The sequence below is a fragment of the Mesocricetus auratus genome, unplaced genomic scaffold (assembly GCF_017639785.1).
Source record: "Mesocricetus auratus isolate SY011 unplaced genomic scaffold, BCM_Maur_2.0 Super-Scaffold_15014, whole genome shotgun sequence".
NCBI classification, from domain to species: Eukaryota; Metazoa; Chordata; class Mammalia; order Rodentia; family Cricetidae; genus Mesocricetus; species Mesocricetus auratus.
This window is the reverse complement of record NW_024429186.1, coordinates 41,424,931-41,442,634: the sequence shown is the minus strand read 5'-3', so window position 1 is coordinate 41,442,634 and position 17,704 is coordinate 41,424,931. Positions and strand designations below refer to the sequence as shown.

The window sequence follows — 17,704 nt, the reverse complement described above, 5'->3', positions numbered from 1 at the left end:
GTTGGCCAGCAATGTTCCCAGATGGAGAGAAACTCCACATGTATATAGTCACCACTCAAAAAAGGGGAATAAAACATGCAGGCTGTAACTCACATACCAGCAAATGCTCCGACAAAGAACTAACACAGAGTGAGTTATGCTGTTGCTAAGCATGGGGTTCAGCTTGGGGCTGGTGGCAACAGCAGAGTCACTAGAGAGCTGAGGGATGGAAACACAAACTGAGATATGTAGTCAAAGAAGAAAAAGAACCCTGAGAGAGAGTTAAGGAGGAAAGCTGAAAAATCAAACAAGACCATCATCTTCGGGAATCTGAAAGAAGTAATTTAACAACAGTTCAAAGACATTACTTTATACAGTAGATCCTAACCAAATGGATTTACAACCCATTTATTTATATGGTCTGAAAAGGATTTAGATAGAGTCAAATATGACAGGTCCAGGGCATGTAATACAAGGGAATCAGAATAGTATTGGGTATCCCAACCTTGGGAGTTTAATTTCAGTGAGGCATCTCTTCCTTCCTACAGCTTTCTTCGGTCACTCGATGAGAAGCAGAGTCCTCAGACAAATGGAGCCAGCTGACTCCCATCATCATGTCTGATGCACTCTTGTGGGATGCTGAGGTAATCTTGTGTTAATAAAACTGCTTGTGAAGTCTCACAGTGTAACTCAACATCTCTGCTTTGCTATTTAATTTGATGACTTGGGTAAGGGATTAGGAATGGCTTTCCAATGGTGTGGTGGGGTATTTGTGAATGCATATTCTGCTCTGCAAGCACCCCTACCTAACCTATAACTGGTCTTCCTCCCCCACTATCCCAAAAACGAAAGCAGAACAGATTTCTCTAATGTTGCAGGTTAAAGAAAAGGAGAAGGTTGTATTGGTTCACACCTAATCTTTGATAACAAGTTTCAAATGCCAGAACTCCTTTCATTAAAACCTATGATGCCCCTCAACTGAAGAGTGGATAGAGAAAATGTGGTACATTTACACAATGGAGTACTACTCAGTGGGAAAAAAACAATGGAATCTTGAAATTCGCAAGCAAATAGATGGCACTAGAAGAAATGATCCTGAGTGAGGTAACCCAGTCACAAAAAGACAAACATGGTATGTACTCACTCATATATGGATTTTAGACATGAAGCAAAGAATTGCCAGCCTACAATCCCACCGCCAGAGAGTCTGAGAGACAGGGAAGACTCTAAGAGAGATATGCATGGTACCTCAGAGAAGGGGAATGGAAGGGGATCTCCTTTGGAGATTGGGAGCATGGCAGGAGAGGAGAGAAAGAGAGGGGGAGAAGAGGAGGGGAGAGGAGGACATGGGGGAGCAGGAAGGTTGAGTCAGGGAAAGAATAGAGGAGAGAAGGATGAAAGTTACCATAATAGAGGGAGCCATTAAAGGCTTGAGGAGACATCTGGCACTAGTGAGAATTTCAGAGATACAAGGATGACACCAACTGGCATGGAGGCTACTTTAAATGTCCTCCCTCAATAATGAGATGGTATACTTTATATGCCATCCTAGAATCTTCATCCAGTGACTGGTGGAAGCAGAGGCAGATACCCACAGCTAAACACTGAACTGAACTCCTGGAATCCAGTTGCAAAGAGGGAGGAGTGATGAGCAAAGGAGTCAAGATCCGGCTGGTGAAACCCACTGAGGCAGCTGACCTGAAGAAGGGGGACTTCATGAACCCCAGACTGGTGATTGAGAGGCAAGCATGGGACTAATCCAGACCCCCTGAATGTAGGTGTCAGTGAGGAGGCCTCGGCAATCTATGGGGCCTTGGAAAGTAGATCAGTATTTACCCCTGGTGTACAAATGGACTTTGGGAGCCCATTCCACTTGGAGGGATGCTCTCTCTTAGCCTGGACACATGGGGGATGACATAGGCCCTGCCTGGGATGATATGACAGAGATTGAAGATTCCCCAGTGGAAGGCCTCACCCTCCCTAGGGATCGAAGGGGTGGGTGGGAATTTGGGGGTGTTGGTGGGGGGCAGGAGAAGAGGAGAGGGAACTGGGATTTACATGTGAAGCTAGCTTGTTTCTAATTTAAATAAAAAATGAAAAAACTATAGTCCTCATATATTCTCCTAGCCACACCATTGTCACCTATATTAAGGGAGTCTATCTAGTTCAGTCTTATGCAGGTTCCCCAGTTGTCAGACTGGAGTCAGTCATCTCTCACTAGCTCAGGTCAGCTGATTATGTGGGTTTTCCCACCATGGTCTCGACTCCTTTGTTCATATTCTCTCTCCTCCCCAACTTCAATTTTACTCCAGAAGCTTGGCCCGATGGTTAGTCGTAGATTTCTGCATCTGCTTCCATCTGTTTCTGGAAGGGGGTTCTAGCTTCTCTGGGGTTGTGAACTGTAGGGTGCGTATTTTTTTTTGCTTTATGCTTGGTATCCACTTATGAGTGAGTACATGCTATATTCTTCTTTCTGAGTCTGGGTTACCTTACGCAGTATGGTTTTTTTCTAGTTCTGTACATTGACCTGCAAATTTTAGGATGCCATCGTTTCTTACAACTGAGTAGTACTCCATTGTATAAATGTACCACATTTTCTTTATCCATTATTCGGTTGAGGGGCATCTAGGCTGTTTCCAAAATCTGACTATTATGAATAATGTTGCTGTAAGGCCACTGGCGTTGGGTCCAAGATCTAACTCAAACTGACTTAGTGGAGCCCATTCTATATGGAGAGATACCTTGCTCAGCCTAGACACAGGGATGTTGGGGATGGGGAGGTTCCTTGGTCCTGCATCAACGAGATGATGGGACAGACTTAGTAAACTTCCTAGGAGAAGCCTTACCCTCTCTGAGGAGCACATGGGGGGATAATAGGGGGAGCTGGAGGAGAGGAGGGAGGAGGAACTCGTATTGGAATATGAAAATTAAAGTAATAAAAAGTTGAAAAACACTAAAAATAAAAATATGATCAAAATGGAAAAAAACATAGTCCTTTGAATAATCGATACATTTGTGTCCTCTAACACACACCAAATAATCCAAGGCTTAGAAATTCAATTACTAGATTATAAAACAAAATAGATTGGGAAGTCCTTGGATTCCTAATATGTTATAGAATATCTTTTTATTTTCCTTTAGCAAAGCCAAAAGTGAGACTACCATTTGTGTGTGTGAGAGACAGAGACAGAGACAAAGAGAGATTCAAAATGTAGGTACTGTTATGAACGGCAAGGAAGTAGAAACCCATTAAGTCTTAGCCATAGTCGGGGACTGTGACACTAGAAGGACTCTCTGGACAGCCATCTGAGGGTTCCTTTATAGAATTTGCATATTGCTGTTTCAGTCTGATTCATAGACAGTATTTCTGAGACAAGGCTGTGGTGTGTATAAGGTTGCTCATCTTCAACTTGTTTGATGTGTGAAATACAGGAAGTCAGATGTTGTGGGTAGAATGGACATATAAGAAGAAGACTATGCCAATCATACATTCAACTACAACCAGTTACAATGAAGCGGCACGTGATGTAAAGGCCTATGGAAGTCTCAAAAACATAGTGGTGGGTGAAAACTTCCAAATCATGAGTAGTGCTTCTCAGTGCAACACTGTAGGTCTTAAAAATGAACTTTGGAAAGCAATTATATTTCAAGAGCCTATTGTTAGTATATGAGTGGAGAGTGTGCTAGCAAGACACACAGTACCAGCAACTAGGCGACCACATGAAGAAAACAGGATTGAGGTGAAGATGAAACAAAATGTTTGTAAAAATAAATATAGCACAATGGCAGTATTATAACAAGCTGACAATTGGGTTTAAGTCAATCCAGCGAGAGAAAGATTAAACAAAATATGGAAAAATAAAAAGACAGAAGAAATAATTTCAGTCCCTTGATATGTAAAAACATGATTTGATTTTTATTTTCTGATAAAAAGATTCACATTTGAATATTCTAAAATAATGTCATGCCACTATTTACTTCATTGTCACCCTAATCTCATTGACATTAGTTCAAATAATCAAATAATACAAATTATATACATATATATGCAAGTCAAATATATATTACATATGATATATATTTAATATAATAATGTTATATATTAAATATAATATGTATTTCTCTGCTACATGATATCATAGCTCACTGGTTTGTTAGTCACTGGTTTCTTATTTTCATAAATTTGAATAAAATTAGTCATTAAAATTACAAAATTTCCACCATGTTTAGACCATATATGGTACTGTTTCTGCTGATGGCCAAGACGTATTCTCCTGATACACTGCATCTTTAGAAGGAAACTTTGTGTCATCTTCCTTTAAAGACTCTGTGATGCCATTTTATTATTATTTCCTTTGTTACATTTGATAGGGAGGTGACAGAAAAGAGCATAACAGAATCCATGTGGCATGAAAGCATGAGGGAGCACTGTCAGAAGGGAGGAGGAAGTCCACGAGAAGGAGGTGAGGAGGACAGTGGGAGAGGACGAGGAAGAACAAAGTGCAGTGGTGTTTGCTTGCAGAAATGCCGTAATGAAGCCCATTTCTTTATAAGATAACTTTGAAGATTAATAATGTCATAATGAAGCCCATTTCTTTTTTTGTTTGTTTGAGTATTTTGGGTTTTTTGAAGGTATATAATAAATGATTTATTAGTATTACATCACAGTGCATGTTATATCCATTGTAATAACCATATAATCCATGAATACTTCATTACAACATGTAAAACTTACTGGACATGACACAGTAGAACTATATCCACATTAATCTCTGCACATGACTTTGCTAATCAAACCTTTATTACCAGTCTAACACACTTTGTGAAATCAAACATTGCTTGGAAATTTCTCATTTACCCATTCCTACACTACTGTGGCCTAGCAGGAATGCTGTACCATAGTATTAGAACCCCACAGATGGCCTGAGTTAGTACATGCAATGGGCATTATTTGATTATCAAATGAGCAATTATAACATATGTTATATTCCTGTATCTTTGGGAATATCTTCCCTCTTGTTATATTCATCCAAAGATGATGGCTTTGGTGTTGTGAAACCTAATGTTGTAGCAGGAATGCATCCTTCTAGTGCCCTCTCTGACATTTATCTTTATTTGTTTGATTGTTTGAATAATTTCTGTTCCTTCACTTAGTGATAAGATCTTCTTACTTATAAGAGAAGCCATTTCCTTATAAGCTAACTTTAAGGAATAATAAAAAGAATTATACAGATCCAAAAAAAGTCAGTTAAATTATTTGATTTATTTTCAAAGCTCTTCATTGTGTGAGGCGAATGATCACATTCCAGTGGAATTCAGTGATTCCAGAAGTGCTGATTATAACATAACAACCTTTAGTACTAACCTTGCTTTTCTAAATCTGGGTGTAATTTTATTCTACCCTTCTTCTGTCTCCTTGCATTTCATGTCCAAAGTATTTTATAAAATTTTCCAAGAAATAGAGAAATCTAAATACTATGAGATATTGGACTCACAGCACATATCCTGCTTAATAAATATACTTGTTTGTTTGTTTGTTTTGTTTTGTTTTGTTTTCTGTCCTGAAATCTGTCATTTGCTTTACCCACTGCTGTGCTTTCAGCATATGTGGTTTAGGAAGTTAGGGCTCTGCCATAACACTGCTAAACAAATTTCCTACAACTTAATGTCTTTACTATTTCTGGGTCTTTGCTCTTCTATATGATGGTGCAATCAACACAAAGCAGGTAAAGTTCATTTTTTAAAGAAGGATGAGAAAGCTTAAAATGGAAATGCATTGACACAAATACACGCTTCCAAGAAAAGCTGTCGGGGCTAGGGTAGGTCATCTGTTCATTCATCAGCCACTCTGTGTAGGCCTTAAATGGCTGCAGCCTAGAGATGAGCAAAGCACCCTCTGTGTTTGGTACACGTGAGTAAAGACGGTGTTTTCAGCACATCACCACTTTTGAAAGTGCCTCTGAGAGGCGAGGAGACTTGAGAGAGGACATGATCATTTTGTATCACAGTGAAAAAGTCCAAATAATCCAAAACTTCCTGGAATGCTTTAACACATGAGGTGAAATTCCAAAAATAAATCAAGGTTTGCAGAAACATGGGAGATCTAGGTTAGTTTGCTGCAAAAGAAAGCAATATAACTTAACAAAGACAGGTAACAAAGCACTCTTAGATTCCATAAATAGTGCATCTAAAAGTAAGCCTGGACTGGTGAGATGATTCAGTGGGTAAGGTGACTTGCTGCTAAGCCTAACTACCTGAACTCAATTCCTGGAGTTTACATGGTGGAAGGAGAAAGACAACTTCCATTCGTTGTCCTCTGGCTTCTATACGCACATCATGCCACACAGCACATATACACAATAGATACAGATAGATAGACGGACAGACAGACAGACAGACAGACAGAAGATAAATGATGTAAAGCTTTATAAAGTAAACATAATGAAAATCCCTGTTTTCAAGGTACTCCTGATACTGGTGACATGAAGGAAAATGTAACTCTTTCAGAACAAAAACAAAATGATGCACAAGTATTTTTTATGTATCTGCCTGTAGGGAAAAGAAAAACCTACATTTACTAAATAAAACATCATGGGACTGGACAAACACGTGGGACACAAGAAGGAAGGCTACATGGAGAAACTCTGTCTCCAAAAACTGAAGAGAAGGGGCAAAGGGAAAATAGATCCAGATAGCAATAGTCAGAATTCTCAAAAACAACTAAAGCAATAGGACAAAGCCCCTCTCCCCACCCCCAGCTTGAGAGCTGGTGACATTATTTAATGGGTAAAGGCACTGAGGATGTCAGTTCAAAACCCCAGCTCCCATGTAACCCCAGGTTTGTAAGACAGAGACAAGCAGGTCCCAGAAACTCACTGGCCATAGAGCCTAACTAAAAGAGTAAGCTTCTACTTCAATTAGTTCAGTGAAAGAACTTGACACGCATAAATAAATAAATAAATAAATAAATAAATAAATAAATAAAGTGAACAATAGAGAAAGATGCAGAATGTCCTCTCCTGACCTCCACATGCATGAGCATAGCTGCTCATACCTACACATACTTGTACATAAAACACACACACACACAGTTTATACAAACATACACACACACACACACACAAATATGGCAAGGTAATTTAAAACAAACATGATACACACAATGAAATATCTGGAGTCAATGAAGGGACAAGCATGTCTTACTTTGAGAATCACATATCTTGTTAGGTGGAAAATGGCACCTGGAACAAAACTGAGATTCCAACCATCCAAGAAGAGACAGGGGCACTTGTGTTCTTCTGGGATCTTTATGATACCTATCCCACACAGTAAGGTTGACCAGAAAGATATCCTTTTCCCTAATTTAAAGTCTCTTGGAAGCAATTATACACAACATATTGTGTGTCACCTCCCACAACACTTACACACTCTCTTAGTATTTTATGGTTTTTTTCTATCACAAAGATCACATTTCTATCCTGTGGAAAAAGACATCAGTACCACCAAAGGTTTGGCCCATCCACAGGCAATAGTTTTCATTGTTCCCATTTATTCTTTGGCCTCATTCTTTGGAGTGTAGAAAATGTAGGAATAACCTCAGTAGAGAAATAAAAAAGAGGGTGTCTGGTGGTGGAGAGGGAGAGGAAAAAGAAGTGTGAACAGATTTTTCTCAAGCCCTGATAAACATCAAAATTATCTAAACTTCTGATGTAACATGCCAACTACTGGCCCTGAACACCTGTTTTGGCTAACTCTGGTTCAATAGATTTAAGAGGTGTTAGAATCTCTTTTGCAAAAGTTATGTAAGCTTTTCTGTGTATAGGTTCAGGTTTAGACTTCATGAAGACGCAGATCATTCACATACATATAAATCATTTACACACACATTGCACACACACATATACACACACACACACATGCACGCACGCACGCACATTGCATCTCCACATAAATGGGTAGAGAACAAAAACCAGGTGTGAGCAAGTCCCTTAACACAGCACCACATATGTTTTCTCAGAACTTGAACTAAAAAGATCCTTTTCAGTTCCAAAATAATTTAACTCCAACACTTAGTTAAGCTAGAAATTTAAAGAAAAACTAAGCCGGTAGGGGATGGGGGACAGGTCCCATCTGTCCTTACTGAAAGACCGACAGCTGGGAGGCCAACATAGGACTGATCCTGACCCCCTGAATGTGAGTGTCAGTGAGGAGGCCTGGGCAACCTATAGGGCCCTGGCCAGTGGATCAGGGTTTATCCCTGGCATACAAACAAAAAAAAAATAATGGAATTATGAGATTCGCAGGAAAATGGATGACACTAGAAGAAACCATCCTAAGTGAGGTAACCCAGTCACAAAAAGAGAAACATGGCATGTACTCTCTCATATATGGATTTTAGACATAGATCTGGGGAGTGCCAGCCTACAATCCTATGGCCAGAGAGTCTGGGAAACAGAAACTTTATTTAGTGGCTGATCGAAGAAGAGGGGAGACTCCCTTGGTTAAGTACTGAGCTGAACTCAAGAAAGCCAGTAACAGAGAGGGAGGACTGATGATCAAAGGGATTAAGACTGGACTGGTTTAACCCCCAGAAACAGCTGACCAGACAAAGGTTAACTCTTGAATCCCAGGCCTCAGCCTGGGAATCCAGCATGGGACTGATCAAGACCCCCTGAATCTGGGTGTCAGTGAGGAGGCCTAGGGAATCTATTGAGCCTTGGGCAGCAGATCAGTACCCATCCCAAGTATACACACGGACTTTGGACTCCCATAGAACAATGTGAGGTGCACTCTCACCCTGAACTCTTGGGGAAGGGTCTAGGCCCTGCCCTATATGAAATGACAGACTATGCACACCCCCATGGAGGGCCTCACCCTCCCTGGGGAAATGAGGGGATAACGGGGGGGGGAGGGCTCGGGAGGAAGGGAGGGAATGGGAGAGGGATCTGGAACTGACTTGTGAAGAAACCTTGTTTCTTATCTAAATTTAAACTGGAAAATAAAATTTAAAAAAAATTAGAATGGAAAAAAAAGGACTTTGTGTGTCCATAACACAAAGAGGGATGCTCTCTCAGCCTGGACTCTTAGGGGAGTGCCTGGACCCTGCCCTGAGTGAAATGACAGACTCTAGATATCCCCTATGTGGAAGGAAGTGGCGATAGGGTGGGAGGCTGGGGGGGGATGGTGGGGGAGGTGCCGGAGGAAGGGACGGAGAGGGAACTGAAACAAGCTATTTAAAATTAAAATAATAAAAGAAAAAAAGAAATATGGTGGCAAAGTTTTAGATTCTAAATCACTTCCTTATATATAGATTGGTTTATTTGTTTGCTTGTTTTCTGATCCCCTTTTATCATAATTCTCCTTAAACTTGTAAATATGACCTATTTTTAAAGTTGTCATAAGTAAGCAAACAGCTATGATAACCATACCAACACTTTATAAAGGCAAATGGTTGATTCAATGTAAGAGCTCACCCTCATGCCTTGATGTTCTTGAGAACCATGCTTTACTTGGTCAGGTCATTGTTTCTATTTTGTTAGGCACGATTTTAGTTACTCTAGAAGTGTCAATGTCATCAGTGGCTCCTTGATTCTGACTACTTCTGTGATCACCCAGTACCTGTGCTACCTCCTGGTTCATTAGAGGTGACTAAACAAGTTTTAACAAGTGAATTAGTTCACACATAAGTAAAACCTTCCTTTGCAAAAATTATCATAATCAACTCTTAAAATACATATTTGTTGTTCCCAATTAAGTCTTCTTTTTACATTTCTAACATAATTTTCATCAAGTTATGAGTATAAGTAAACACAAACCTCTCAGCCACTCTCAGAATTCTATTCATATTTGGAAAATATTCCAAAGTTATTTGATCCACATACCTGCAAGTGCTGCTTTTCTGCATGACGTCAGCTCGATGATACCCAGAGAGTTTACAAAAACCGTCATTACTGTAAACTACAGGCCAGTCCACAATCTGGGCGTTTCCCAGTAAGAAACTTGATTCTGAAGAAAAGAGAGAGATTTACTTAGCTTTTTTGAACAACTTTGGTTTTTCAAGTGATCAAAAAGGCAATTTTAAAAGATGGGAAAACGCAATGACTGTGTGCCATAAAACAAATAATACAACTTGCTCCATAAGCATGAAGACCAATAACATCTGCAATAACTACAAGCTTTATATAACAGAACAAAATTTCCACTGTAAACAATGTACGGCACCTCTTGGCATTCAAGTATCTTATGAAAGAAGAATATGCTTAGTAGTAAGGAGTTGAAATGACAAAACATGTGCTGATTTATTAAGAGGGGCTGGAGCCACTTTCCCACAAATCCAGAATACTGATATTGTTACCAAAGCAAATTGAATAAATTCTTCCAAACAATGCTATTAATGCAAATATGATTTCATGGGACAAATTCTTTGTTCATTGCATTACTTGATCTTGAAAGCTCTAATCTAAAATAGCATTCAAAAGACTTCCTTGAAATGAGATCATTCAAATCTATCACTTCTACATGTGGCATAACACTTAGAAAATGAATGCATTTTATATAAAAGACATTGCTGCTCTATTTTACATAGAAAATAGGTTTGTTTGGGGGCATAAAATTAGTTCAAAAATAGTATATTTGAAAAATCCAAGTTTCAGGTTGCACCTTTAGCAATGTTAATAGTCTCATGGTAATAAAATGAAAAAAGAATTCAAATAATACTAAAACAAAGTAAAGATATTTTAAATAAATATCTCAAGAGAATAAAAAAGTAAAAGGAAGAGCCTACTTTGAAATCTACTATAAAAATGATCTCCTTTGGGCTCATCTTCTGGTAGAATTTAAAAGTAGAAATTAAATTATGAGTGGCAAGTTTGAAATCCTGACTCAGAATTGGTTCTCCCAAAACAATAATGTGATTCAACATCTACTGAGTATTAACTGCTATACGAAACATGGGGATCTAAATCTGATGTTGCAATGAATTAAGGTTAATAGACTATACCCTGTGTTCTTCTTATCAAGTTTACATATTAAGAACATAATACAATCAAAATGATCTAGCAGAAAAGATACTAAATCAAGCACAGGAAGATATATGAAAAATGTCTTCTGAGAGAAATAGTGAAAATAAATTAATCCTCCAGGACACAGAAGTGCTCTCCTAACTGTCCACCCTGAGAAGACTCCCTGTAGGGACAGCTGATGAGGTAGTGGACCTTAAACAGAAGGTCACAGAAAGCTAAGGAGTCAAAGGTCATAGATCTCATAACACAAGTCATAAAAACACAGGAGGGAATTCAGCTGTCTTGAGGAAGACAAAAATTTACCATCTAAAACTCACAGCAATCACCATAACAGAAAGTATTGATAAATTGGGCATGACCAAGATGCAAATCAACTCCTCATCTAAGGACACTGTTAAGAAAATAAATGGAAAGCTACAGCCTGAGAGAAAATACTCATAAAATGGATACCTGAAGTCCAATCCAGAATATATAGGGAATTCCCACAGAAGATCAAGCAACCTGATTAAGAAAGCTGGGGAGATTATTTGAACAGATGTCTCAAGGTGTCAATAGCACTTGTTCCCACGCACAAGACAGGAGAGAAGTATAAACTAAGGATGTAGTGATATCCCATCACTCACCCACCAGAGTAGCTACAACATTAATACTAAATTCACTGGGGAGAATCTGGGACCCCTGAACCTAGATATAAATATAGAATGTAAAGAAAACACAAAATGTTATGAATCCTTTAGAGGACAGTTTATTGTATAGCTAAATATACAGGAGGTCCTCCCTACCTGTTTACTCAAGTGAAATGAAAACACACGTGAACAAAAAAAGCCCATTTAAAAAAATTTCACAACAGATTCACTCATTGCAGCCAAACACTGGAAACAATGTAAATTGAGGGACGGACTTTAAATGGTGTCAAATTCCTACCAGGAACATCACTTTACCCTAAAATGGAACAAACTTCTGATACATGTCACAATGTGGGCTAACCTAAAAAAATATCATGGGGGCAGGAAAAAGCCATCCACGTGAAATCTAAATACAGACAAAGCTGTGGTGGTGATCCAGAGCCACACAATGATTTCCTTTTCTTTATGGTTGTGATGAATGATAAGGTGATGATTATGCTAATTATCCAAGACAATGATTCCTGAAGGGGTTGGGGAGTTGACATAAAAGAGAGAAAACCTATCGGGAGATGTAAGTGCTCACTATCCTGAAATGAGATGCAGGTATGTACATTTGTCCAAACTCACCATCCTGTACCAGTAAGCACATTTAACTGTACAATCCACTTAGAAAACACAGGATGATAATACATCCTCCTTTCCCTTTGGTGCATGTTTTAAAAAATCTGACATTTAAGTTAAACCTTCGTTATGAGAATAGTTAACAGTATCCCTCTGGAGAACCCAGCTAGTATGATGAGGAAGATTAGTTGATTTCTGGAAAGAGGAGTCAGAAAGCATAAATTCCTCTTTAGGTCCATGGTGTTTCATTTATATGCGGCATAGATTATAATCATCAAAAGTGGTTTTCTTTCCTCTCTTAGCTCAGGCTAGCTCACCCTCTCTAATTCATAAGCTGTACACTTGATGACCTGAAGCCTTGGTGGGCCGTACACCTGCAGAGCTGTGTCCTGCTTAATTCATCCTGTTTTTCAGTCACATATTGAAACCAATGTCCATTTGTCTTCTGGAAACACCATCCCTCCTCATCCAGATCAGGAAACCCAAACGCTTACATCATCAGATCTTAATTACATTCCCAGACTTAACAGGCACCCCTCCTTCTAAATATAAACATACTGTTTCTTAGTCCTAAACTCAGACTTAGGTCAGGTTCTTGATCAACTCCCAAATATGCTCATCATCGATGCTAACTCTTTATTCAAAATACTGTTCCTATATATATGTATGTATATCCCTTTGCCTATCAAGCACTTACGGACCAACTTGATTCTGCTTTCTCAATACCACATTCACTGAGGACTGCTCACACACATTCCCCAACTCACACACATCCTCTACTTGCACACATTCAACAAGTGGCATTACTCATATATATACACTCCTTTAAAAGGGAACTATCATTCTCAACAATGTGAGTGAATTTTGGTGGCATCACATTAAGTAAAACAAGTCAGTATAAAAACAAATACTGGAAGAGTCAATAGACACATAAAGTATAAAATTTAAACACATAAAACAGAGAGGAAAAAAATGGTGCTGAGTTACCAGGGACTGAGGGGTAGAGGAACTAGATGGATATTGTCAAAGGGCACAAAATTGTAGTTAGCAATTAATAAGTTCGAGAGAACTACAGTTTCCATGGCAACCAGAGTTACAGCAATATATTGTATATTTGAAAGTCGCCAAGGGAGTAGATTTTATTCTCAGTAACAAAAAAAGATATGTGATGGAGTTCATATGTTAAGTGGCTTGATTTATGTTTTCTACAATTCACTTGTATACTGAGACATCGTGTTATTTACCATAAACATACACCATAAAATATGTACTTTTACTTGTCAACTTAAAAACAATTTTCAATTTTTTTCAATATAATGCTATTTACTGATTGAAAGGATCCCTGATGCCCTAGAAACAAAGGTCTCATGTGCTTTAGAAAAAAGATGGAAATGTTGAAACCCTAAGATGCTTGCTAAATTGGGCCTTTTTTCCTCCCAGAAACATCTTAGAAACCCATAGTTTTCAAGTTTTTTGTAAATGAGAGTTTGTCATAAGAAATGCACACAAAGTATGTTTCTTAACCAACCAAAAGTTTCTTAACCAACACTTATTACATGCCCTGTATTATTTTATAATCTATTTAAATTTTGAAGTGTGTTAAAATTCAATGAATTCATTTTATCCCACTTCAGTTGCATCTTGGAGATTTGAAAGCATTGCCTTAAGTAACCTTCCAAAGGCCTTGCAGACCTCCCTACATCATAACAGTCTTATTTTCAAAACATCTGTTAGGTTTAGAACCAGAGCTCTGCTTGTTCCTCTTGGCTCTGCAATCTGCAATGTCTTCCTGCTGCCACTCAACCATTCTCCACTGCTGTGCAATAGGAATGTCTTAAAAAAAACGGCTGCAGCTCAGCAGGTCCAGCCATCACTACCCACTAGTGGTTGATGGGTTGCATTCATTCACCAGTATCTCGGTGTAATAACAAAATGATTAACAAAGCAGGCATGATGGGAGCCCCACTACGTGACACATTGTTCTCAAGGTACATCACTTATCTCTGACCCAGGAAACATCTTCATTCCCATCTCTCTGATCATTCAAAAGCAACAAGTCAGAGGTTCAAAGAGCCCAGGTCCCTGAGGTCAAAAGGCAGAAAGCAGCATACGTGTTCCCCAAATTCTAACTCTTGAATGAGGTTTATGCATAGACAAAGTCTTTCTGGGGCAAACTGTAGGTAGAAAAGTAGGTAGATTACAGATGAAATAAGGGATTGAAAGTAGTGCCTGCAGGAAGGGATTACTCCTCTTTTTGGTTTGGAGGCAGAGTTGTTTACGGAGGGGGGATATAAAAGTGTGAACCAAAAGTGGGCAGTGGATGTTTTCCATTGTTTCAAATCCTTTTTAAAAATATCTACTTGAGTTCTATCAGTAATGTTTAATATGTTAAGATGTGTCACAGGTACACACTAGTGTTTGTTCACACAGTCGATCAGAACTAATAACGCAAAAAATAATTTTAAGGCCATCATAAGGTTTTACAATAGTCTAGGAGATGTGTCTTCTGTCCATCTTTGTGCTTTGAATTTGATATTAGCCATTTAGACTATGAGAGTAAAATAATCAGATTAAATCATTTCCCATCCCTTCCTGCTGGATCTTAACAATACACTCTGGTCTTATGGAGGACAGCTGTAAGGACTCTTGCTGTCATTTCTGGATAATCTATAAAACCACAATTAAACATATTTACCATATTGCTCATATAAGAATTCATCAACTGGTAGACATTCACAACAATCCAAGTCCCACTGATCATCCCATGACAGTCTATTCTCCACACTCAGATCAATTCTCAAGATTACCAAGACAGTAATGTGAAAAAAACTGAGGATTTCAATTAAATTATCAGTTTCTACACATGCAAATTAACAATAGCTATAAGCACATCTCTGGGTAATTCTGGAGACTAATAATGAGTAATATAAGCAAAGTCTTTATAAACTACTAGAGAAAAAATCTTCATAAAATTTTATAGTGTACTGTTTGCAAGTTTTTTTTCAAAACTGTGCCATAACTGTTGAGACATCTAACAGTGTGTTTAGGAGATTTGTGAGCACCCACATGTGCAAGCATAGAACCAACAAAAAAGCAGTTCTTCACGTCCTCATGTTGGACCAACAAATGGAAGCCTGTACAATTATATCAGGGAAAGGAAAATTATAAAGCGAAACAGTGAGAAATAGATACAGCTAAATTAGATGGGAGTTGCTGAATTCATTTTACAAATTTGCATATGCATTAGCCAAAACACAATGTATACACAATGTTCATATTATTATCTCCCTAAAGTCTTACATTTCTTCTTCCAACAAATGAGAATCTGATATCATTAATAAATATTAAGAATAAGAGAGCAAATTTAATTAAAATTACTTCCCAGAAAATTTTAATTTCTTTCAGCTTTAAAGCAGGATGGGCGAGAGAAATTTGATTAGAAAGGAATAACTCACTGCAAAGGAGACAAGTTAGAATCTAGAATGTGGGAAAATCCTAGAGTGTCAGCAGCATGATGCAGTTAAGGAAATTTCCCAGAATTCTAACCAAGCATCATTGTCGTCATCAGCCAATCTTGACAGGGAATCTTCTGCCTCTAGCATATCCTCACTTTCACAGCACACAAAGCCATGGATTCTGGAATATTGAACTTTCCTTGGTATCCATGTTATTCCAATCCTTAAAGTTGTTTACATACATTTCACTTCCAGGAGGTTCGAACACACAAACACGGTTCTTACGAGGTGCCTAACAGCCAGGCAAGATTCCCACCAAGGACTAGGATTTCAGAGGTTACTATTCTGCACATTGGTAGATGCTTGGATAGATTTCTACAAAGGGTTGGGGCTTGAAAATACAACCTGGCTTCCTCTAAAGATAGATGTGAAATAAAGCAATCAAGTTTCCACGGAGTATTAGAAGCTTAAAACCCAAATCATATGCCTTTGATCAAAATGTTTTTAGGGGCCATTAGAAAATTTAAAACTATTTCAATGTGATATATACATACAATGGTACATATATACAATGGAGCAAAAAAAGGAAAGAAAATGCTTACATGGTAACCAGAGACTGAAAAGGGAAAGTGGTGGACAAAAGAACACGGAAGGTGGACATGGATATTCTAAGTTCTTTATTGCAAGATGAGAAAATAGCACACTGTTGTTATCGAAAATTAGTAAGAGAGATGAATTTTGATGTTCTTATCCCAAAGAGATGGCAAATATTGAGATGATGAATAGTCATTAGATTGATTTGATCATCCTACAATGTATACATGATATCAAGACATCATATTGGCCAAATAAACATATACATACAATTTATCAATTAAAAGCAAGTATGAAAAATTGTAAGTGTCTTTAGGGATTTCTTGATTCTACTTTGATTCAAGGAACTTGAAATTAGGAACATAAGGGTTGTTCATTCCAATCTCACACCCTGGAGTTTCTGGTTTAGTTAATTGGGAAAAGGAACCCCCAAGCATTGGTATGTATTTTTAAATCTTCCCAAGAGGTTTTAATGTGCAGGGATGGAGCCACACTTATCTAGTGTAATGACTCCTGAATTCTGGCAGCTGCAATAGAATCTTGTCCCAGGTATCAAAAGTAGCGATTACCAGATTGTAATGTAGGCTCACTGAACTGACTCCCTTGGGGCAGAATCCAAAAATACAGTCCAAGCAATAGGTCTCATGCTCAACAAAGTCTGGAGGCTTTAATTGGGTCCCTCACCTCTCAAAGCCTGCACCAGAATCACCTGGTAGTTAATAGCAATGCAGCTTCTGGGACCCACCCTAGACATTCTGAGTCAAACCTGTGGTTTGAAAAGATCCTAGGATGTTTCCTGAGAGTAAGGTTGCATCTGTCTTGTGCATCTTCTCCTTCCTTTTCTGCAAATGGAAAGGCAGGCCTGGAAAGCTACAGGACTTGGCTGGTGAACACAGGAAAAAGGAGTCTGGTAGCAGGAAAAGACCAGCGCAGACTTCGCCCCGCCGCTGACTCTGATCTATTCCTGTATTTCTGAACAGGAATCTGAGCTCTTGCTTTGTTTGGTTTCATTTTAGTATAAAGAAACACTTCTTCACAGAATGACTTCTTCAGGCAACAGGAAAATAACCACACGAGTTCACACTACTACATATTAATCCCATTTGTGAAGGAGACCAGGAGTCCATGCTGACAGAAAATTCTAGAAGAAAGATCATAAGCAGTGAATGAAATGCCATGAAGTCACTTGAGCAACTCCTTTTCTTTCTACAGAAGTTCTGGAACGGAGACATGACTTTCCTCTGGGCTACTCCAACAAGATTTGGCTTTTCACAGTGTTATTGTTTTGTTTTTTATGAAAACTACACCCTTTTTAGATCTAGAAGTTCCAGGACACTAACAATGGGACAAAGATGGAGAAGTACATGGAGAGAAGAAGATGGATGGAAACAAATTTGGAGTTGTATAA

General features: G+C 38.5%; 1 protein-coding gene and 1 long non-coding RNA gene across 2 annotated transcripts in view; one reads left to right on the top strand and one right to left on the bottom strand.

Moving 5' to 3' along the window:
• LOC121139334 overlaps positions 1–655 on the top strand; it is a 30,439-nt gene extending 29,784 nt beyond the window's left edge. Inside the window, exon 3 of the long non-coding RNA XR_005876269.1 lies at positions 528–655. This is a non-coding gene — a long non-coding RNA (uncharacterized LOC121139334). The remainder of the gene's footprint in view (positions 1–527) is intronic.
• The window catches only part of Kcnh5 (potassium voltage-gated channel subfamily H member 5), a 316,006-nt gene that overhangs the window by 285,879 nt on the left and 12,423 nt on the right, over positions 1–17,704 (bottom strand). The window contains exon 2 of the mRNA XM_005072763.4: positions 9,861–9,984. Within this exon, the coding sequence (XP_005072820.1) occupies positions 9,861–9,984 (124 nt within the window). The remainder of the gene's footprint in view (positions 1–9,860; positions 9,985–17,704) is intronic.